Source organism: Rhineura floridana, chromosome 3, assembly GCF_030035675.1.
Source record: "Rhineura floridana isolate rRhiFlo1 chromosome 3, rRhiFlo1.hap2, whole genome shotgun sequence".
NCBI classification, from domain to species: domain Eukaryota; kingdom Metazoa; phylum Chordata; class Lepidosauria; order Squamata; family Rhineuridae; genus Rhineura; species Rhineura floridana.
The window spans coordinates 133,418,901-133,443,059 of NC_084482.1; the positions used below are offsets into that span (position 1 = coordinate 133,418,901).

Genomic DNA, 24,159 nt, shown 5'->3' on the forward strand with positions numbered 1-24,159 from the left:
TAAAGGCTATAACTTTGTTATCTGAGATTGCTTTTCCCCCCTCTTCCACCCCCACTCCTTTATCCCTGTTGTGACATGTCTTTTAGATTGTAAGCTGTGAAGGCTGGGGCTGGCTTGTGTTTTTTATGATGGTTGCTGATTGGTAAGCTGCACTGGGGGTATATTTGTTTGCTTGTTTATTTAGAAAAATGTATAAACCACTTAATTAAAAAAAACTTTAAGCAGTGTATATATGTATAAGTGTAAACCCAAACTTGAAATGAACTTCTTTTGATAAATATGCGTGGCAGCTAGACATGGTGGAAGGCTTCTGCAAAACCAACAACCACCACTTTGGTTTTAAAATAATTTTATTAGTATTTCAAAAAGAAATCTTATTTTTGTACACACTGTATTTTTATATACCACTTGACATTGGCAGAGGATGAGGTACAGGAAGGAAGAAATGGTATTCTCCACTGATAAATCAGAATTTGTGTTGAGTTATTTAAGAATTCAGTAATCATTCAGGCCTCATTTTTCATTGTAACCTGTACAACCCATACTTTGAGGGACACATTGTAACCACTGAAACCAATAACAAACACTGAAACCAATAACACACAAAAGGATTGCAATAACCTGACTCAATGAGTATCAATAGGAAGGCTTTTTGAAGCATTTAAGAGATGGGCCATGCTTTTCTGATGTTCACCATGTTCAGTACATGACTTCATGCAAGCGGTAAGGAAAATAGAACTGATGAAATTGGCACAAGACAAAACTGGAGGTCTCCAAAAGACGAGGCTGCTTTTTCAGAGATCTCAGGTTTACTCAACACCTTTCATAAACTCCAGAAATTCTGTCAAAGAAAGGAAATGAAAGTTGTTTGTTTAATGAGATAATGGTTGGAGAACTAGGGGGATCTCACTTGCCACTTCTTTCCCTTCCCATCTTATGTGTGCGCTGCTTCACAAGTGTGGTTCCTTACCATTGATTCCTCTTTCCCACAGGACTCTTGACCGACAGAATGAGCTGCACTCATCCAAGGGCTATCTGTGTATCAACTGTCATACATCAGACATGGGCTATGCCTTTTTAGTCTGTTTTAATGCTTTCACTAGGCCAAAATTGCCCTATAATCATTCCTCAAACCACGTTTTCAAGCAAACAATGGCTACAATCCAAGACTGAGTTGAGCATGCCTAGGACTATTGATTTTAATGGACCAAAACATGCTTAACTCTTCGTTGGACTATGACTGTTACTATGGGACATGCTGTTTTGCTTTTTTTTTTTTTTTGAAGGATTATCAAAAACTAATTTTGTATACGGAAAATGATACCAATGCATAAAATACGGACTATGAAGAATTGACAAGAAGAAAGAGGTGCAGTGCACAAAAGATAATGCATTTTGATCCAGAGACCAACCAATGCATCCTCCAATGCACCTGAGGATATCCTTCTTTATTTAACTGGAAAGACTTCCTTTGGTCTGTAAAGCGTGGCTCTGAATTTATGTGTGTGAATGTCTGTGTGTGTCTGTGTCTATCCTCTGTTTCTTTTTATGGTAGTTACCATCTCAGAGCAGTGCAGTTCTTGCTATGATTTATATGCAAAATTACACACACAAAGAGAGATATTTACCATCATAATCAATCTTGCCGTCATTATTTTTGTCTCCATCCTTCATCAGTTCCTCAATATCATCTTCTGTAATAGTTTCTCCTGTAGCCTGCAACATGAGCTTTAGTTCGTCCAGGTCTATGTATCCATCTGCATTTCTGTGAAAAGACGGGAGAGCTCAAAAAAGGAAGTATTCTATTCACCTAGCTGTTTATTCTCACCAAGGATCACATTCTCTGTGATACATCATGAAAGCAGCTAAAAGGGCATTCCATGAAATTAATCTTTGTATTTCAAGAGATGATCATGCAGGGTTTGTGAGAGTCTGAAGATTTACAAAGTAAGGAGTTGCAAGCAGCTGAGTGATAATCAGTAGAGCTGTTAAATACATATGTACAAAATTCATCTCTGTCTAAAGTCTCGGAGGTTTTGGGTTCTACTTAACAGCTGGCCTATGTGAGTGGGGGGGAAATCCAAGCACATTGAAGATAACAATGATCAGGAAGTCTTTTGACATGAAGTGGAGGGAGACGAAACATGGACACCCATCACCACTGATATGTAACTGTGGTATCTTTGATTGCATCTTTTGGTTTAAAAGTTCCAGTGGCAACAGTGGCCAGCTGTTTTTTTCTTAACAACTTCACCTGCTGAGATAGGCTTTACCTTAAGAATATAAGAGGACCCTGCTAGATCAGGCTAAAGGCCCATCTAGTCCAGCATCCTGTTCTCATAGTGGCCAACCAGTTGCTCATGGGAAGTCTACAAGCAGAATCTAAGTCCAACAGCACTCTCCCCACTTGTAGTTCCATGCAACTGGAATTCAGAGGCATATTGCCTCAGATAGTGGAGGCAGAATATAGCCATTGTGGCTAATAGCCTTATCCTTCTTTCCGATTCGGACCTGGTGGCCATAATTTATCCTTTCATAACCTTGAGGCTACTGACCTACACAACTTCCGCCCAGCCTCTAATCTCTCCTTTTTGGGCTGGGTGATTGAGAAGGTGTAGTGGCTGGTCAGCTCCATGTTTTCTTGGATAAATTGTATTTTCTAGATCCTTTCCAATCAAGTTTCAGTCCTGGTCATGGGACAGAGACTGCCTTGGTCACCCTGCTTGATGACCTACACTGGGCATCAGACAGGGGGAGTGCATCCCTGTTGGTGCTGCTGAACTTTTTGGCAGCTTTTGATACCATTGACCATGGTATCCTTCTGGGCTGTCTAGCTGGGATGGGATTCAGAGGCACCATTTTATGGTGGCTCCAGTCCTAGCTGGCGGACAGGTCCCAGAAAGTGGTGCTGGGAGAATACTACTTGAACTCCTGGCTGTTGGCCTATGGGGTCCTCCAGGGTTCCATTCTGTCACCCATGCTCTTTAACATCCATATGAAACCTCTGGGAAAGATCATCTGGAGATTTGGAGTACAATGTCATCAATATGCTGATGACACACAGCTCTGTTTCTCTCCACTATCTGGTTGCAGGGAGGGAGTGCTCATCCTAAACCACTGTCTGGAGACTGTGAAGGGCTGGATGTGGGCTAACAAACTGAAACTTAATCCAGACAAGTTGGAAGCATTGCTGGTCAAGGGTAAAGCTGCACCAGGGATAGGGCTGCAACCTGTTCTGGACAGGGTCACACTTCCCTTGAAAGAGCAGGTCTGCAGATGGCTGCAGTAGCCAAGAGTGCTTTTGGCCAGCTCAAACTGATCTACCAGCTGCACCTGTTCCTGGAAGCAGTTGACTTAGCTGCAGTGACAGATGCATTGGTGACATCAAGGCTTGATTAAGGTAACACACTGTATGTGGGGCTGTCTTTGAAAACAGCTCACAGAAAGGTGTTCTTTGTCATGCTTCCCTCAGAGGGCTCAACAGATGAAGGGGAGTGGGAGATTTCAGGCCCAGCAAAAGGGATGAGCTGAGAGGCAGCTCAAGACCCTTTACCCTCAGACAAGGAGCAGGACCCTGCTGGAGCCATCCTGTCAGATTCAGAGAGTGACCAAGAAGCTATGCTGATCCCAGCAGAGAGGAGACGCTAACAGGTGTTGGAACAACAGAGGCAGTCTGTCCATTTAAGATCCACAAGCTCTTGAAAGAGGGAAGGCAGATTGCAAACACCTGGCCTCAGACACTAAGCTTAAAAAGCTGTGAGTGGTTGGGGCTCTTGATGGAAATAACGTCAACCTTCCTTGTCACCTCATAGCCTGCTTGGCTTGTGATCCCATGTCTTCGGCCCTGCCCTGCCTACGTGCATCTCAGCTACCTTGACTTTGGACTCCCAAGGTCTCGTCTGTTCTACTCTCTCTTGGCTCTTCCCACTGGGTATTTATGCTTGTTGTAGTTGCAGGCCTCTTTTCCTCAATTCAAGTGACAGATTTATGGCCTGGCTGCTGGTCATTATCTGCTAATTACTTTACTGTAGCCATAAACTATTTCACTCAGTTGGCAGAGACTGACATTCTTGGAGGCTTCTCTAAACTTGTGGAGCATAAACTTCCCAACACTTGACAAAGTCTAGACCAGCCTTACCAACCTTTGGGTCCCCAGATGTTGTTCAACTCCCATCTGCCCCAGCCAGCATGATCAATGGTCAGGAATGATGGGAATTGTAGTCCAGCAATATCTGGGGACCCAAAGGTTGGGAAAGGCTGATCTAGACTTCACTAGAAATATAAAGTATTAATTTGTTCCTACCTTCTGAAGCGAATGACTGGGAAACAGGGCCTTCTCAGTGATGGCACCCTAGTTCTGGAATGTTCTCCCAAGGGACACTGAACTGGCACCTGCTTTATTAGTTTTTAGTGTCAAGTGAAGACAATTCTGTTCTTCTGAATTTTTAATGGATGTTTTAGTTCTGTTCCTGTTTGATGATTTTTACTGGTTTTATGGCTTTATTTTACGTCTATGTTGATGTTTAATGTTGCTGTTCTGAGCCACATTGGAAGTTGAAAAGCAGGATAAAAATACTTGAAATGAAAAACAGAAATATTTGTGCTAAATAAATGTTAAATATTATTAGTATAAGACTATAAAAAAGTGAAAGTTCTATATGTAACATTTAGGCTTTATATCTAGGGGAGGGTAGAATACAAATAAAACATTTAAAAATTAAAAACTGAGATTATATTTTATGCTTTAATATTTTAACAGTACAGTCCTTTACATGTCCACTCAGAATTCAGCTCCATTGAGTTTAATGGGGTTTATTCCTAGCTAAGTGGATATAGGATTGCAAGCCTAAATGTTATCTGCTGTGAGTCCTCCAGGTGTCACAGAATCATCGCTTCTCTTGGATCATGCTGTCCTGTTCTGTCTGAAAGCTATGCAAATAATTCTTGGTGAATATGAATTATTTCTCCAATTAGATTTCCATACCCTTATGTATAATCAGCATATAGACACCCCTTTTTATCACGAAAACCCTTTTTATCTTGAACACTCCAAAAGTCCTCGCTCTGAATCAAAATATTTAATTCTTATAAAACGGAAAGTTTTGCTACTAGAAGCGTCTATGATTCCATGAATGTAGCCCACTCACAATCCTAACCATGAATATTCAGAAGTAAGTCCTACTGAGTTCAATGTGGCTTACTCCCAGGTTAAGTAGGATTAGGACTGTAGCTGCAGCCTTGATGAAAACACAGAAACAAATGTTTTTCACTAGAAGCCAAGCTTTAGGTAAATGGAAGGCTTTGCCATTCCAAGTATCTTGCCTGCTCTTTTTCAGCCTGTAACATATAAACTTGAACAGTGCAGTCTTGAGAAATATATTCCTTCCAAGTTTCTTTAATTTTCTTAGAGGACTGAATGTATGGCCTATTATTCTTAAGCACTGATGGCCATCAACTTGAATGGCTTTAAAAGAGGATTAGACAAATTCATGGAGGATAAAGCTATCCATACCTACTAACTATGATCAATATATTCTGCTTCCACTGCTGGAGGGAGTATGCCTCTGTATGCCAGTTGCTGGGAATCACGAGTAGGGAGAGTGCTGTTGCCTTCAGGTCCTGCTTGCAAGCTTCCCATAAGCAAATGGGCACTGGGTTGGGCACCGTGAGAACAAGATACAGGACTAGATGGGCCTTTGGCCTTACCCAGCAGGGCTCTTCTTATGTTCTTTTGTTAAGTAGGAATCTTCCTGAGTTTTGCATCAGAAATTCAGAAGGCCTACATAAAAGCCTCATCAACCCATTTCATTCAACCTTACAGAGGGCATGTTACTATATGACTGCCTGAATTCTTTGTATGCCATTCTGTTTGTATACGAATGAAAGAACCACATGGGCAGGGCCAATGACACGGCTCAGCATTGGAGCAGGCCACACATTGGCCTCACCCACGTGACTTTTTCATCCCTGCATTACTGGAGCAGCTCTGAAAGATGTCACAGAGAATCGAAGCCCATCCTGATAGCATAACATATGAATGAGCTCGTAGAGAATATTGCTTAAGAGTAGGATGATGGAGGATAGAAAGCCCCATGTTAAATAAGAAAATGACATATAGATTTAATGTTCCTCATGTACATCTTTAACAGCCTGGATCTAAATATATGTCAAGTAGCGGCTAGGGATAGGAAAATCTGTTAATTTTGGTTTCTCTCATTTTTCCAATCTTAAATTCAGTTCTCCACATTTCCTAATCTTTTTTTCCTAAAGTCCTCATGAAAATTCAACATTTTAGTGCATATTTCTGCTAATATACACATTATTGCATACAATTTTGTCTTAATATACACATTATTGCAAAGTAATTTTCTGTAATAGAAGGCATTTTTGTACATTATTTTCACTAATACATGTATTTTTATGGATACTTTATCCTAGTATACACATTTTGGTACACATTACTTGACTGAAGAAATGCATTGCGAAATTTGGAGAAGTGCAAATTTGGCAGGATGGCTGTGTTTCAGTTCATGTATTGTTTTCAAAAGTGCAGATTTGATAGGCTTGCCTTTAAATGTGAACTGAATTGAATTTCTCCCCCATCCCTAGCAGTGGCAGCTGTCACAGCAAAGATGGACTATGAAAGCTAGTGACCTTGTATCTGTATTTGCATATTAGTAGTCACCCAGGACTAGGTTTTAATGTGAGAAGCATTCTGATGCCACTAGATCACTCTCTAGGTCCATAACAAATGTTTACCAAGGTACTTACTTATCAAACATTCTGAAGAGATCGGAAAGTTCTTCTTCTGATTTTCCTTTGCTGTCATCTTTCATACACCTGACCATCATAACTAAGAACTCATCAAAATCTACAGTGCCACTGCCTGTCAATGAAAAAGAAAACCACCAAGGTAACTGATCTCTCAGCTTGAACATTTCCCCAGAAATATTATTTTAGATTTCAAAACATGGTTAAAAAGAAAAACCAATTACTATTGTAAGATGCTATATCTTGTAACTATTGTAAGTTGATTGTGGTTAGTTTTTCCTTCAGTTTAGACAATTTGTCTCTCTGTGTGTGTGTGTTTGTGTGTGTGTGTGTGTGCAAATTGCTGTCACTTGCATTGTTAGCTGTTCTTCCTGTTATCCATCCCTTGAATCCAAAAGGATTCAGGAAACTGTGATGTATGGTGTATATCAAAGGACATCGGTCAACTCCTACTCTTTCCTCCTCCACACTCCTCTGTACAAAAAATGTGTTACTATATTTAAACTTTTCTTTCCAGATCCTCCTAACCATCTGGAAGGAATAGCTCACCATCTTCGTCTACTTCATCAATCATCTCCTGCAGCTCCTCAGGTGTAGGGTTCTGCCCAAGCATTCTCATCACCTTTCCCAGCTCCTTTGTGCTGATACACCCATCCTCTGCACCCAGGACAAAGATATCAAAAGCAGCCTTGAATTCTGGAGGGAGAGATTAAGTCAGGATTTGTCACACTGAATTCAACAATAAGAAGGCTCCAAAGCCTACAGCAGATTTTCCGACTATGATAGACAAAAAATGCTTCACAGCTTTCTGCTTCTCTCTTCAAATTATGGCAGATTAGTTGTCCCAAGTCCCTTCCATTTTATAAATGAAGTAACAGTTTAAAGGGCATGCAGCGCATTCCAGACTGCCATCATTTTACAGATGGTTGAAAGCATTCAATGTAACAGTAGCTATTAGCTAATAATCAGGATTTGTTGAGCTTTTATCATCTCTGCAAAACTAGGACGTATATATATTGGTTTGTATCTAGAGTTCAGTATGTGTAATAGGACTAGCAGAAGTTGGTTTCCTCACCAGATTTTTGAGGACTTCCCCTTCCCCCTCAGTCTCCCACTCCACAGTCCATCCCCTCCAGCAGAGTCCCCTCAAGTCTTGATGGACCATTTTCAGGGTAGGGGGTGGTGCCAAGGGGGAAATGAAGCAGGGAGTCATCTACTTATTATGCACACAGGAACTCTGGATCCATCTATTGTATTTTGCATATTGATTAATTTTCAATACAAGAGATGGATTGATTCCATAAAGGAAGCCACAGACCTGAACTTACAAGATCTGAACAGGGTGGTTCATGACAAATGCTCTTGGAGGTCACTAATTCATAGGGTCGCCTCGCCATAAATCGTAGTCGACTTGGAGGCACATAACAACAACAGGTCAAGAATGGGGCAAATTGCCTTCTTTTTGAAATAACTAGGAAGATAAATGCCGTATACTTACCATTTTTCTGTTCTTCTGTCAACTGCTCAACCTGTTATTAAAATAAAGACTCTATTCAATACTAATTCAATATTAATTAATTAATATAATAATGTACAGTATAATTGTGCATTTATCATCCTGTTAGTTCAGTCAAGTAGAATATCACAGTGATTAGATAGACAGACAGACAGACAGATAGATATTAAGGACTTAAAGCAAAACATCTCACCTTCCACCAACTGCTGTGATATGAACCAAAATGCACCCAAATACACACACTACAAAATTTGTTGTTGCTTGTTTGTAAACTTTTCCTCTCTTGATGCATACTTTCTCATTCTCCCAGAGTATTGTATTTAATAGACAGCACATCTATAGGGCCTCATAAGGTCTGTTGTATTGTTCTATGGTCCTATTCTTAATGTTTTAAATTGTCTTAGTATCTTAAGTGTATGTTTCATGTTTTTAATGTCGCGAATAGTTTAATTCTATTTTAATTGTATATTTTTGTATGTTTTTTTACCTACGTGTAGTTTTTATTTGTAAGCCGCCCTGAGTTCCAGTTTTGGAAAAAGGGCGGGGTAAAAATAAAGATTCATTCATTCATTCATTCATTCATTCACGTCTTCATCTACCTGAAAGCTGTAAGTCTCATTCATCTGGTTGCTTTCTCATAGGATTTAGTCAGCATCTCCTTTAATGATACTAAATGTTAATTTGTAGAATGTATTTGCCATGTACTGAAGTCAATACCTGCTGGCTTTTTTTAGGGGGGGGGTAGGTTCTGTAATGTTTAATCAGCCTTGTGAATACTTCCATGCACATTCAATTCTCAGCCCACCATATCCTGGTTCAACTTTCTTTTCTGGAGGCAGGGAAGCTAATTGGCATCCATCAATTCATAAGACCAATGCAACATGCAAAAATCACTAACAAAGTCATGAAACAAATAAAAGTAGCCAGATATTTCCAGTTTTTGACCAGCCTTGCCCTATGCATACTTTTGGGTGTGTATGTGAAGTATAAGGTTAAGGTTGAATTCAGACTGTAAAACAGTATGTCAGAAATGACGATGCACATGATAAAGAAAGGGACAAAACTGTTAGTTTGGGAACCTTATCGGGCTACTCAAGGTTAAATTATGCTAAAAGATCTGCTTTTTATTATTTAAAGATCCTTTTAATTTCGTAAAAGTGATATTGGTGATATGACTATAAATATATATATGGCAATCATTTTTAACCATCATCTTTGAGAAATCCTGGAGAACGGGAGAGGTGCCGGAGGATTGGAGACGGTCAAACGTCTTCCCGCTCTTTAAAAAGGGTAAAAAAGAAGATCCGGGGAATTACAGGCCAGTCAGTCTGACTTCAATACCGGGAAAGATATTAGAACGGATAATAAAAGAGTCCATTGGCAACTATCTAGATGACAATGCTGTTATTAGTAGGAGCCAGCATGGGTTTGTCAAGAAAAAATCCTGTCAAACTAATCTCATCTCTTTTTTTGATCGGGTTACTAGCTTAGTAGATGGTGGAAATGCTGTAGATGTCATGTATCTAGATTTCAGCAAAACGTTTGACAAAGTCCCCCACGACCTTTTGATTAGCAAACTCGTCAAATGCGGACTACATGGAAATACTGTCAGGTGGATTCACAACTGGTTAGAAAACCGTACTCAAAGAGTGGTCGTCGGTGGCTCTGCTTCAGACTGGAAGGAGGTTTTGAGTGGAGTGCCACAGGGTTCTGTCCTGGGGCCGATACTTTTCAACATTTTTATCAATGACTTAGATGATGGGGTGGAGGGAAGCCTTATGAAGTTTGCGGATGATACGAAACTGGGAGGGATAGCTAACACAATGGAAGACAGGAATAAAATCCAAAGGGACCTGGATAGACTAGAAAATTGAGCTGAAATTAATAAAATGACATTCAATAAAGACAAATGCAGGATTCTGCATTTAGGCCACAAAAACAAAATGCACGGGTACAGGATGGGAAATACCCGGTTAGCAGTAGTATGTGTGAGAAGGACCTTGGAACTGTAGTGGATCGCAAGTTGAACATGACCCAGCAGTGTGATGCTGCGGCAAAAAAGGCAAACGTGGTTTTGGGATGTATAAACAGAGCTATAGTTTCCAGGTCAAGGGAAGTAATAGTCTCACTATATTCTGCATTAGTCAGGCCTCATCTGGAATACTGCATTCAGTTCTGGGCGCCTCATTTTAAGAAAGATATAGACAAGTTAGAGCGGGTTCAGAAGAGGGTGACGAGGATGATAGCCGGTATGGAGAACAAGTCTTTTGAGGAAAAGTTGAAGGAACTTGGCATGTTCAGTCTGGTGAAGAGAAGGCTGAGGGGTGACATGATTGCACTCTTTAAGTACCTGAAGGGCTGTCACATAGAGGAGGGTACAGATTTGTTCTCTGCTGCCCCAGAGGGTAGGACTAGGTCTAATGGTTTTAAGTTGCAGGAGCACAGATTCAGATTGGACATTAGAAGGAACTTCTTGACAGTAAGGGCAGTTCGGCAATGGAACCGACTGCCTAGGGAGGTGGTAGGATCCCCTTCGCTGGATGTCTTCAAGCAGAGGCTGGACAGCTATCTGCGGGAAATGCTCTAGCTGTGGATTTCCTGCTGTGAGCAGGGGGTTGGACTCGATGGCCTACAAGGCCCCTTCCAACTCTATGATTCTATGAATTGAAATAGTGCCCTGTTAGTTCTAATTCCAATTTCTATTTGTAGTCGTGCTATTCTGTCCTCAAGGGCAAGACAAATATATGGCCTAGCAATATGGAACCCAAAGGAGAGCAGCAATCATTACAGCAGGTACCTGAGAACAGGTAGCTGGTTTGCCTGGATAAGGACCTCACAGAGCTATGAGGCTGGCAACTTGTTCTAATGAAGTTAAGAGTCAGACTGAAGTACTTATTATATACTGGACCCCATACTGCAGACCTAGCCAGACTCTGCCTTCCCCAAAAAAGGAACGTCTCATTAAAAGGCCTGTGCTTGTGATCAAAGCCTTGTTCTTGTATGATTGACAGAGACTCTTGATTGGCCCTCTAGTGTCCTTTAGTGAGCAGGGTTGGGTGTTGTGGTCTCCAGGGTAGACTTTCAGATTGTTATGACAGCTTGAGGGGGGGAGCAGAGTTCTGCCTCTGGGTTCACATTCAGACCCAGAGATGCCATCCCCACCACTACTACAGGCTTGTTACTCGTCAGACTGGGCCATTAGTTTGGCCAAGTCATACATGTTCTCTGTAGGAGCCATTTATTCACTGGTATGTGGGGCAGTGTTAAGATTAAACTATGAATTCATTTCCACAAGATGTAGTGATGGCCACCAACTTGGATGGCCTTCAAAAGGGATTAGACAAATTTATGAAGGATAAGGCTATCAATAGCTACTAGCTGTTATTGCTATGTACTACCTCTGGTGTTGGACGATGCATCCTCTGAGTTTGAATAACAGTTGCTGGGAATCACAAATGTAATGATTGCTGTTGTGCTCAAGTCCTGTTTGCTGGCTTCCCATAGGCATTTGTTTGGCTAAGGGCCTTGGGCCTGATCCAGCAGAGGTCTTCTTATGTTCTTAGGGTCCAGACACAATGTCTCCTTCTCTTTGGAGGCCATGTCTGATTCACTGAGTAGAGCCATGACAATATTAGATAAATGTTCTGCTTTGTTTATTGATAAATTTACTGTGATAGAGCTATATCTCCATAGTATACATGGTTACTCTTCTTGAATTACTATTATTTCTCAGAATCTATTGTCATAGCAGTTTATGAATTCTCCTTTTCCAGTTATTGGCCACAACTCAGCAGAGAGCTAGATGTCTCAGGATCATGGAAATAAATTGCCTTAGATATGCATTGAGCAGGGGGTAGGAATGGCCTTATAGCCCCCTTCCAACTGTACTATCCTGTGGTTCTATGCCTCTTTCTAAACCTACCCTCAGAGCTTGGAAAAGTTGCTTTTTTGAACTACAACTCCCATCAGCCCCAGCCAGCATGGCCATTGGATTGGGCTGATGGGAGTTGTAGTTCAAAAAAGTAACTTTTCCAAGCTCTGCCTAAAATATTCCAACAAATTAATAGCTGCTGCCACCTATTAAATTTACAGAACATTAGGACTCTTAAAATATCTTGTGTGAAGAGATCTGACTGAGGTACCAAGGCATCACTCTGCCAGGTCACAATCCCTGCCCACCCAACTCCCTGAAGGATTGACAATCATTCGGTAGATTGGCTGAGAAGCCCAAGACAATAACATGGGGTGAGATATACTGGTTCTGATCTATCCAAATCAAAACACATTGCATTACTTTAACTAAGATGGTAGGTTTATTAAAAAGAGCACAGAGAACATTGTTTTAATCATGCCCTCGCTATAGAATGAGCGCAAGCACTTTCTTACATGCTGTAGATGTATAGGATCTATAATGTCCATTCTATGAAGCAATACCTGAGTCAGATCAAAGATCTTGCTCTATCTTTCCCTTAGACAAACTCCCTGCTTCAGGGAGCAAGGCTAGCTAGGTCCAACTAAAGGCTGGAGTTTGTTAACTCTTTAGCCAAAAGTTTACATTCTCTCCTTACAGAAACTTGCCTGAGAAACAATAGCAACTCTACTTCACGATATTCAGTTGTGGGAAACAAAGATCAACATGGACTATTGCCTCCTCAGGCAGGAAGGAACTTTGGTATCTGGATGTAACAAAAGGCCAAACTTACAAATCTATATGCATTTTTTATTATTTTCTCTGTGACCATTTTCAAGAATTTGTTTTTGAAATAATAATAAGAATAATAAAATTTTATTTGTTAGTCGCCTATCTGGCCGAATTAACAGCCACTCTAGGCAACGTACATTTCCAATAAAATACAATATAAAACCAATAAAAACATACTCAACCATTAAAAACACCACTCTTTCAAGTGGTCAGCAACATAAAAAACCTAACCCTCCCCAGAAGTGCCATAGGCCTGTCTGAACAGCCAGGTTTTTAAGGCTCGGCGAAAGCCTATCAAGGAGGGGGCATGGCGGAGATCGAAAGGAAGGGAGTTCCAGAGGGTGGGAGCCACAATTGAAAATGCCCTCTCTCTGGTTCGCACCAGCCTAGCTTTTTCAGCTGGGGGAATCAAGAGAAGGTCTTGTGTGGCTGATCTAGTTAGGTGGCCTAATTGGTGATGCTGGAGGCGCTCCTTAAGATAAACTGGGCCGAAACCGTATAGGGCTTTAAAGGTCAGTACCAGCACCTTGAATTGGGCCCTGTAAACAACTGGTAACCAGTGTAGATCTATTAACACTGGTGTGATGTGATCATGGCGACGACAGTTCCCAATTAAACGAGCCGCTGCATTCTGTATCAGCTGTAATTTCCAGATCGTCTTCAAGGGCAGCCCCACATAGAGCGCATTACAGTAGTCTAAGTGAGAGGAGACCAGGGCATGTACCACTCGTGGGAGCAGGTGGACAGGAAGGTAGGGCCGCAGCTTCCGTATCAGATGAAGTTGATACCAAGCTGCCTGGCTCACTGCCAAAACCTGGGCCTCCATGGACAGTTGGGAGTCGAGAATGACCCCGAGGCTGCGGACCTGGTCTTTCAGGGGTAATTTTACTCCATTAAGTACCAGGTCTATATCTCCCAACTTATCCTTATCTCCGACTGGAGATTTCAAAGCCCTTTGAAATGTTAAGGCCATTGTATCTTCCATGTTATATAGGTAAGGATATGCCTCTGGAAAACCATACATTTTCCTATCATCATCCAATGAATCCAGATCTACACAATGTGAAATTTCTCCCAGGTTCTACCTATCCAGTAGACCATAATGATAACAATCAATTGCTTTCATAGTGAGGAGAAAGCCCCCAGTCCTTCCACCAAAATATCTATCCTCCTGTATGCCTGAGCTGCTTTTAAGAGATGCTGCCAACACTCCCATCTCAGAAGGGCACACAGCCTTAAACCAGCTGTTGGACTCCGCCTCCCATATCCAAGTAGTTGCCAAGCCCCACCTTGGGTATCACCAAGATGCACCCTTCTGCTCTGTTCCCCTGTCCTACACATGTCTTTGTACTTGTGTGGTTGCTGTTGAGTGACAATCAATGGCTATTCATCATGATGGCATGCAGAATGTCCAGGTGGAGTGACAATATGTCACTGAATACAAGCTTGTGGAAGCAATAACTAGAGAGACTATTGCTTTCTTGTCCTGCTCATGGGCTTCCCAGAGGCATCTAACTGGCCACTGTATGAAACAGGATCCCAGACCAGATGGATCCATGGTCTGATTCAACAAGGCTCTTCTTGTTGTCTTATGTTTGGCTTCTCACATACTCAGCCTAGAAAGCTCCCTTCCCGTACCATGTCAAACCATTTGTCCATCTAGATCAGTATTGTCTGAACTGGCTGGCAGGAATTCAGATAGGGATCTCTCCCAGCCTTACCCAGAGATGCCCGGGATTGAACCTGGGACATTCTGCACGCGAAGCAGATGCTTGACCACTGAGCTACAACACTTTCTTTTGCCCAGTGAAAGGAACATCACCCATTGCTCAGTCACTTTGTTTCCTTTTCCCATTCCCGTCTTTAGGACTTTTGCAATGATGCTTTGTGTGCTTGAAACAGCCTTATCAGAGACATCCCTGTCGCTCTTCAATACCAACTTCTTTGGGAAAGCTTTTCTTCATCAATGCTAGCCTGATCTTACATGCTGATCCACCACCACTTGACATCTCCCTACAGTACTAGCCTTTCTCAACTAGTGGGCCACCAGATGTTGTTGGACCACAACTCCCATCAGCCTCAGCCAGCATTGCCAATGGTCAGGAAAGATGGGAATTGTGGTCCAACAACATCTGGTGGCCCACTAGTTGGGAAAGGCTGCCCTACACCATCCCCAGCAGTACTTGTCGCTCTAAATCTTCCCAGGGTCTGGTTCTCCTTCTGGAAAGTAACTGTGTACATCTGTGCTTTGTAAAGCCCCTTGCAGCCAGTTGATTCTAAATAAATGCTAGAACTAGCAGCAGCAGTGTTAAATAAATAAATAAATAAATAAATTTAATTTCTGTGTTGCCTATCTGGCCAATGGCCACTCTAGGCGACGTACAACAGTTAAAACATAATATGATAAAATACAATACAATGATACAATATAAAAACAATATAAGAACAATACAGCAGCAGACAATAATATTAAAACAGGGTAGGAGGCATTTCATTCATAGCAATTATCCCTCCCCGGAGATCCCAAAGGCCTGTTGAAAGAGCCAGGTCTTTAAGGCTGTACGAAATGTATTTAGGGAAGAGGCATGCCGGAGATCTTGTGGGAGGGAGTTCCAGAGGGTGGGGGCCGCCACTGAGAATGCCCTCTCTCTAGTACCCACCAATCTAGCTGTTTTTGTTGGCAGGATTGAGAGAAGGCCCTGTGTGGCTGATCTTGTCGGGCGGCATAATTGGTGGCGTTGAAGGCGCTCCGTAAGGTAAACTGGGCCGAGACTGTATAGGGATTTAAAGGTTAATACCAACACCTTGAATTGGGCCCGGAAAACAACTGGAAGCCAGTGTAGATCGAATAACACTGGTGTGATGTGATCCCGGCGGCGACTGTTCATAAGTAGTCGAGCCGCTGCATTTTGTATAAGTTGTAGTTTCCGGACCGTTTTCAAGGGTAACCCCACGTAGAGCGCATTACAGTAATCCAAACGAGAGGTGACCAGGGCGTGTACCACCAGTGGGAGCTGATGAACAGGAAGGTAGGGTTGCAGCCTTCGTATGAGGTGTAGTTGATACCAGGCTGCCCGGCTCACTGCCGAAATCTGAGCCTCCATGGACAGCCTGGAATCAAGTACAACCCCAAGGCTGCGGACCTGGTCCTTCAGGGGTAAACTCACCCCATTGAACTTCAGGTCAACATCTCCCAACCTTCTCTTATCCCCCACGAGTAGCACCTCGGTCTTATCGGGGTTCAGCTTCAGCTTGTTCCTTCCCATCCATCCACTCACGGATTCCAGGCACTTGGACAAGGTCTCCACAGCCGACTCTGGTGAAGATTTAAACGAGAGATAGAGCTGAGTGTCATCCGCATATTGGTGACACTGCAGCCCAAATCTCCTAATGATTGTCCCTAGCAGCTTCATATAAATATTAAATAGCATGGGAGAGAGGATAGAACCCTGTGGCACACCACAATTGAGAGGCCAAGGGTCTGAAACCTCCTCCCCCAATGCTACCTGTTGGCACCTATCGGAGAGAAAGGAATGGAACCACTGTAATACAGTACCTCCAATTCCCAATCCCTCCAGGTGATGTAAAAGGATACTGTGGTCGACAGTATCAAAAGCCGCTGAGAGATCGAGGAGGACAAGAAAGGTGAATTCTCCCCTATCTAATGCCCTCCTCAAATCATCTACCAGAGCGACCAAGGCTGTTTCAGTTCCGTGACCAGTCCTGAAACCCGACTGGTATGGATCCAAGTAATCCGTTTCATCCAAGTGTGCTGACAACTGGTTGGCCACCACTCGCTCAATGACCTTGCCCAAAAATGGTAGATTTGAAATTGGGCGGAAGTTATTGAAAACTTGGGGATCCAAGGAGGGCTTCTTCAGGATGGGCTTTACAATTGCCTCCTTGAAGGCTGATGGCATTACACCCTCTTTCAAGGATGTGTTTACCACCGCTTTAATCCCCTCGCCCAATTTCTCTCTGCAGCTCATAAGGAGCCACGATGGGCAAGGATCAGTTAGACAAGTGGTAGGCTTCACAGTTGTAAGCACCTTGTCCACATCCTCAGAAGGGAGAAGCCGAAACCGATCCCAACTTACCGGCATGCAACTGGCCAACTCTGGTTCATTCACTGAATCCACGGCGCACGGAATCGAGCTCCGCAAGTGTTCGATTTTATCAGCGAAGTGCTTTGCCAATATGTCACAGGAGGCCTTTGATTGTTCCAAGGGTTCCTGAGCAACTGGACCGACCAGGCTTCAGACCACCTGGAACAGCCTCCTGGGACAGCATTCCGCAGACGCAATAGAGGCAGCAAAGAAAGCCTTCTTTCCTGCCTTTATTGCCACCTGGTAGGTAGCTACTGCAGCTCTAACCTGTGTCCAGACATCTTCGGAGCGGGATTTCCGCCACCGGCGTTCTAGTCGTCTCACCTCCTGTCTCAGTCTACGCAACCGCGGTGTATACCATGGTGCTAGCTGAGTTCTATTCAGGGGGAGAGGACGTTTCGGAGCCACCCGGTCTAATGCCCTGGTGATCCCATCATTCCACTCCTTCACCAGGGTTTCGACCGGGCGACCTTCAGCAGGTTCCAATTCCCCTAGCGCAGTCAGGAATCCATCCGGATCCATCAGGCGCCTGGGGCGGACCATTCTAATAGGTCCTTCACCCCTGCAGAGGGGGCACGGTATCGAGAAGTTCATGTTTACCAGGTAGTGATCTGACCATGACACAGGGGTGGAATAAACCACTCCCAACTTCAGACCACTTCTCTCCTCTCCCAGGACAAACACAAGGTCAAGAGTATGACCGGCTACATGGGTGGGCCCAATATTACTAAGGTGCAGTTCCCAGGAAGCCATGGTTTCCAGGAAATCCCGAGGGGCTCCAGCTCCTGGGCTTTCTTTATGTTACTAAAGAGTTGTAGCATTCCACCTTCTTTATTCCTGATCAGTATTCTGCAGCTGTTTCTGTCTGGACCATCTCTTCAGAATGAGTGGACGCTCACACATCAATCTGTAAACACTTTTTCTATTATGAGGTTAGAACTGCCCTATAAAACTACTGATCATTAACAATCCATCTTACTAAGCATATTCTATTTTAAAAGAACTGGAAGGCTCCAGGAAATGAATGGCAGATGAAGAGGAGGAGGACAATCTATGGAAACAGATAACAATAGCAGTAAGACCTCTGTTCAAAATTTCATACTGAAATCTGAACCCATGCATCTAAGCTGTTTGATGGAAGTGGAGCAGCTGTGACAAAAATAATAAAATAAAAACCAACAAACCCAGGATAGCTGGAGACTGAAGACAGCAAACAAATGCCTCTCATCACTGTAGTGTGTCCTACATATCTTGACTATTTTGGCATGCTGGCTATTTTTATGCCCTAGTGACTGAGGTGCTGGTAAGAAAGATAAAACTTCTGATTGTTCACAGAAGCTGATTGACACTGGTATTTATCGCTGGAGGCTTTTATCTAGACACATGGCCTGGCAATGTCCTTTGTACAGTGTGCTGCCATCTGGAATCCATTCCAAACTTAGCTGTGAGCAGGCAAGGTGATAAATCTGCCGGATTCCATTGGTCTGCATGAGCAGTTATGTTTTAAAATTATTGGACTTTGCAGTAAACTAATGCCTAATATAAAATTATTTCATCTCCAGAGAGACACTCTGGTTACTGCCTTTTTATGTGAAGTCATGATTAAAGAGCATTGCATTTGGACCAGAGGGACCTGGGTTCAAATCCTCCCTCAACCATGAGTCTCTTTGGTCAGCCTCTGACAAGTCACATCTCTCAGCCTAACATATCTTACAGGTTGTTGGGAAGATAAAATGAAATAACTGCCTTGAGCTCCTTGGGAAAAGAGTGGGATACAAATGTTGTAAAATAAATATAAATAAAATAGCTAGGCTAAGGCAACACATCAAGAATTATCTTGTTGGTGCATAGGAGCCCAAAATGGGCAATGCAAGAATTTTGCTTCTGGGGTCACTGTTGAAGAATTCACTGAATGCCTTTAATACATAGGAAAAATTGTGACTTCTTTTGTAGCTATAAGGGCAAATCAGGTAAGAAATTAGTCAGGAGGTATAAAAGTAAAATAAAAATTGCAATTGATATTGGCAATCAAAATTACTTCAATGTATTTATGAGCTTGGTTTCAATAGTGTTATACTATCCTCAAAAGACAGACGCTGCAGTCCAGTGACCACCAGCTGAGTTTCAGTGGTTTGCAGACTGTGCCCCCTTTTTCTCGGTATGAAAATGCAGAATCCAGATACCACAGCATTGTAAGTTATGGTCTTGGATATTTCTTTATTAGCAAAGGGGTTTTCTGTATTTTAGAAATAAATGTGTCCACAACCTGCAGACGTTCTTTTGCCTTGATGGATTATTTATTCACAGCACATATCAGTTGTTTAAACCTACTTTTAGGAGCTTAGCCCTCATCAGGATATGCTCAAGGCAGGAATCATCCTTCTTCCATCTGTCTAAGATTCTTATTAACTGTCTTAACCACAGCAGAGCATACAAATATAGCAAGAACTGTTCTTCCTCCCACAGTTAAAATGGAATTAGTGAGGGTATCTGTTATCCTCATTAGTTTCTCATTACCCCTTTGACTTATTTTCTAAAAATCAAAATTCTCCTGAAATTTAGGCAGTTGGAATCTGTGGTCCTCTTCTTCATTGAACTCAGCATTTTACTTTATAATTTGTCTTACAGAGTGGTGTTCAAAACCAAAAATACAAAAATTAGTATTACTTCTCAGGCAGCCTTGTAGTTTATAATTAGGGGTAGAAAAGAAGTTTAATTCCAAATCAATCAAAAAACCTGCAGCTTGTGATGGCAACTTCTGAAAAACTGTATTTTAATATATAAAGAATAAATCACTTTACTGTTGTTGTATTTCCTATAAAATGTATTGGCTATAATAATACAAACATGACATAGTTTTGAAATTATATTTATCAGTACAATGTTATGCAGAATTAGGCATGCCTAAACCCTTAAATAAAAAAACTAAAACATATATTCTGCATACGACTGGGCTACAATGTAAGCTTGGACTTTGACATAACACACAACCAAGTTATCACAAATGCACTGAAGAGTTCATTAAAGTAATATTCAGTGCATTTGTACAAGAAATTTGTTTGGAAGAGAAACCTATGCTGCATAACAAATCTCTGCATCATATGAACAACTTAAAAGGGTCTCTATTGTTACATTTAGGATAAAAATGAAGCCAACAACATAACTAACATTAGCAGATTTAGACATAATGTTACTATTTGTACCTTGTTAAGATATGTAGAGCACAATCCTAGGCATGTTTACTCAGAAGCAAGTCCCAGCCTCAGATTTATATCATAATGTATTAAAATATTACTTACTGCTGCCTTGTAAATATCATCCATGGTTAGTTATTGTTGGTCCAGTGCTGGGTTGAGATGACAATCTATACAGAGACAAAATTTCAGGTCGCTGCCAGCTCTCTGTCCCTTGAAACTCTGCTTATATAGTATGCTGCCAGCCCTAAATGTGTCAGTCAGGAACTGCTGATCACTACACAGACCAGCATATAAACATCCGTGAAAGGCCATGCTATCCATTCCAAGCAAGACTCTTCACCTTGTCTTAATGGGAAGTATGCAAAGTTTGTTACAGCTGACATTTCTAAAGCCTGATCCTGATTCCACTGATGCTTTGTTTGTTTGTTTTACTTTAGTGGCCACAGAACAACCTGATACTTATGCTTGTTTCAGGGATCAGGTAGCATGTGTACAGAATGATGGGATTCATGGCCCACTTTTTCTGAGTGCTTTAGCTCTGCTGGTCTCCCATCCAGCCACATGACTCACAGGGTTGATAGCACAACCAGTGTGCAGCTGTTTTTCCACCAACAGAACAAGAGTGTCCTGTTAAAGAACTATCCCTTTTAAAGGAACACTTTATCAGATTCCACATCTGTACTACATTGCCAATGATAAAAGCATGGGCTTACGCTGGCAGATGTGTATTTTGAGACAAGTAAGAGCCAATTCAAATATACACCTTCTACAAGTTTATGGTACAGTCTTTCATTCTACCAGTGGAACCACCACACATTGCTTTTAAAAAGTTGCTTATTTGAAAGCACTGTCCACATGAAATGTCACTGGAGAACTAATTTCTCAGGGAGTATAACATGAGATTTCATATAAGCAACCGGCCTAATTACATTCTGAAGTGGTGCCTTCAGGTGAAGAATTGAACCACATGATGATCTAAACATTTGAATCAACTCTTACCATACTCTTTGCAAGCATCTATGGGGTAAATTGGTTAAATTCTTAATTCATCGTGACCCTTGGCAAAACAATTTGCTCTGCCATTCCCCTTGATTGTTCAGGGATATGCATTGGCACTGAGATTATTTTGAGGCTACAGTATAGCAAGACATCTTTCTCTCCACTGATTCAGAGCTCCCTCCTCTGTCCAATTATGTTTGCACACAGGTAGGCGAAGCTAGTCAGAAATTAACTAATTCATCCAAAAGGAAACGTGTAGAATTTGCATTGTATTATTTTATCTTTTAATGAGTAGGGACACATAGGGATAGGGTTAAAAGTCAATAGTCAAGATCACTTAACATGGATTTATTTCCCTTTGCTTGTTAGTTTGTTTGTTCAATTATATTGGGTTTTACTCCACTCTTCAGCCAATAAGGCTCTCAGAGCAACTTACATGAAATCAATAAGAACAATAAAAAATCCTCAACGAATGTTAAATGTCTTCCTGGTCAGAGGAAAAGGGATTTCTCCATTCTTCCAATGCAAAATGGATAGAGCTGGCATTCTGAATTATTCATCTGCCACACTTGCATTCTTGAACAATGAATGGCTCTAGAGCTAGACCTACTGTTAAGCAGTGTGAGGTGGCTGTGGGGACAGGAAGCAGTGGTGAGGTGATGGAGCACAGAGCTGCCCTGTGCCTTCTAAGCTAGCCTAATCCCCCCCCCAGCACAGTGGAGAAGGCTGTCCCATCCCTAATGTTCAATTGCCAGTGTGGTTATTTTCTGTACTTGGAATGCAGACAGGGCACAAACCATCTGGTCCTTCACCTCATGCAGCAAACTGTCTTGGGCCAGTTCTGGCTGCCTCTACATGCTGAATGAACCAAAAAGAACAGGCTCTGGCGCTCACTGATGCAAAACTCTTTATTGAAGTTCAGCATGTCTTGGAGTGTTGTTCTGTTTTTTAAACCCTCCTTCAGAAGCTATAAACAAAACCCGACAATATCAATACAATGATTCTGAAAAATATGGCACAAATTGTAAGAGAAATCCAATTGTACCATAGAGGTTAACATATACAAGGCCAAAAAATAATTTCGAAAGCCTTTACCCCTTTTTTCTTGGCTCTACGTGCTACAACGTGAAAGGATTCCTTACAATACAAACCTGTATGTCATCGGTAGTGATTCACCATGTGTGGGACTCCTGGCCATCCTATGGGCTACACAGATGTTACTGTAAGCTAGTACACAGAGTGAGATAATTATCTAAGTTAGGGTGGTGCTTTTGGCCAGATTTGGAATGCAAATATTTATTTATTTATTTTTATTGCTGCGGAGCAAACAGTTTTACCCTCAAAATGCCTTGCAAACAATTCACAGTGGGCCTCCGAAGGGTCTAAAACTCCATTTCCTGGAGTTCATGTCAACAGACCCCTAACAATACAGAGAAGCTCAGCTGGATGGCTACTTGAGGGTGCAATGGTGGCAGAGAAGTGGGCCTTCTTGGCTGCCCTCAACGCCGCACAGTAGGCATGGTTATGATGTTTTACTCATGCCCGATCAGCCTCACAGCACGTCTTTCACCACTTGCGCTCTAGCTGTCGTCAAGCGTGTTTCATTGCCCTTACCTCACTGGTGTGCCAAAGTGCAAACCAGGCTCCACAATGCCGGAGAGGGTGCTCAGGGGCAACCGTGTCAAGAGCCCGATGCACTTCACTGTTCCACAGCGTGACAAGGGCTTCAACAGAGTCACCTGCTCTATCTACTGGGAACTCCCCCAGGGCATTCAGGAATCCTGTGGATTCCTTTAGTCTCCAGGGATGAGCCATCTTAATCTGTCCACTACCCTTGCAGGGGAGGATTGGAGCCATAAATCTAAACTTCACCAGGAAGATTTGAGAGTGAAAGATCAATAATGTAGCACAGAACTTAAAAGCTCTTATTGTGACTATTTTGACAATGTCCCCTTGGAGTCACAGGAGTTAAAAAGAGACCAAAGAGACCAAATGACTGTGTTAGGCGACTGTGGAAGAAAGAGGCAGGAAAAAAATAATTTCTTAGTTGGTTGATGAGCCAATAGTTAGTGCAAACAATCAATTTCCGTTGTCTATAAAGTTAGCCGGCATTGTTTATTTTATTTATTTATTACATTTATATCCCACCCTTCCTCTCAGAGGAGCCTAGGGGAGCAAATAAGTAAAAACAACAAAACCATCTCAAAAATCTCTTTTAAAATTCCAATACAGATGCAGACTGGGAAAGGAAGATCTCTACTTAAAAGGCTTGTTAGAAGAAGTCGTTCTGCAGTACGTGCTGAAAAGACAACAGAGATGGTGCCTGTCTAATATTTAACACAAGGGACCAACGGGTAGATATTAAGCAGGAGAAGGAGGAAACAGAGACTGGGAAGCACCCTCTAGAAAGAAAAGGAAGCACAAGAAAAGCGGGGCTATCACAGATTTAATCTTTTTTGGGGGAGAAATATGATTCAGTTAGTATTTTAAGCCAAATGTTTCAAATTCACACTTTCTGAAATATGAAAACCGAAACACACCTATCCTTTGAAATTTGCACTTTTCTGAATTTTGGGATGCAGTTCTCCAACCGATATTTTTAAAAATGCTTACATTAGGGGAATATGTGCATTAACATGAATATTTAGTGAAAATAACATACAAAATACACTATATTAGGAGAAATTCTTTGTGAATATGTGTACATTAGTCAAAACTGCATACAAAATTACATTAGGAGAAATGTGCACTAAAATGCTGGAGAATTTTCATGACTGCTAAAATTGCTGTAGAAATGTGGAGAACTGAATTTAAGGTTGGAAAACTGAGAAACTCAGGGAATCAAAATTGACAGATTCTTCCATCCCC

At 41.9% G+C, this 24,159-nt stretch overlaps 1 protein-coding gene across 1 annotated transcript; it reads right to left on the reverse strand.

Annotated features, from left to right (window-relative positions):
- Positions 1 to 332: 332 nt before the first annotated feature.
- TNNC1 (troponin C1, slow skeletal and cardiac type) lies at positions 333 to 20,532 on the reverse strand. The gene is made up of 6 exons (XM_061617975.1): positions 20,395 to 20,532; positions 8,270 to 8,300; positions 7,321 to 7,467; positions 6,772 to 6,886; positions 1,629 to 1,765; positions 333 to 841 (listed from the first exon to the last, which is right to left on the reverse strand). Exons 1-6 carry the CDS (start codon positions 20,416 to 20,418, stop codon positions 810 to 812), a joined length of 486 nt encoding a protein of 161 aa, XP_061473959.1. The 5' UTR covers positions 20,419 to 20,532; the 3' UTR covers positions 333 to 809.
- Between the last annotated feature and the right edge of the window lie 3,627 nt (positions 20,533 to 24,159).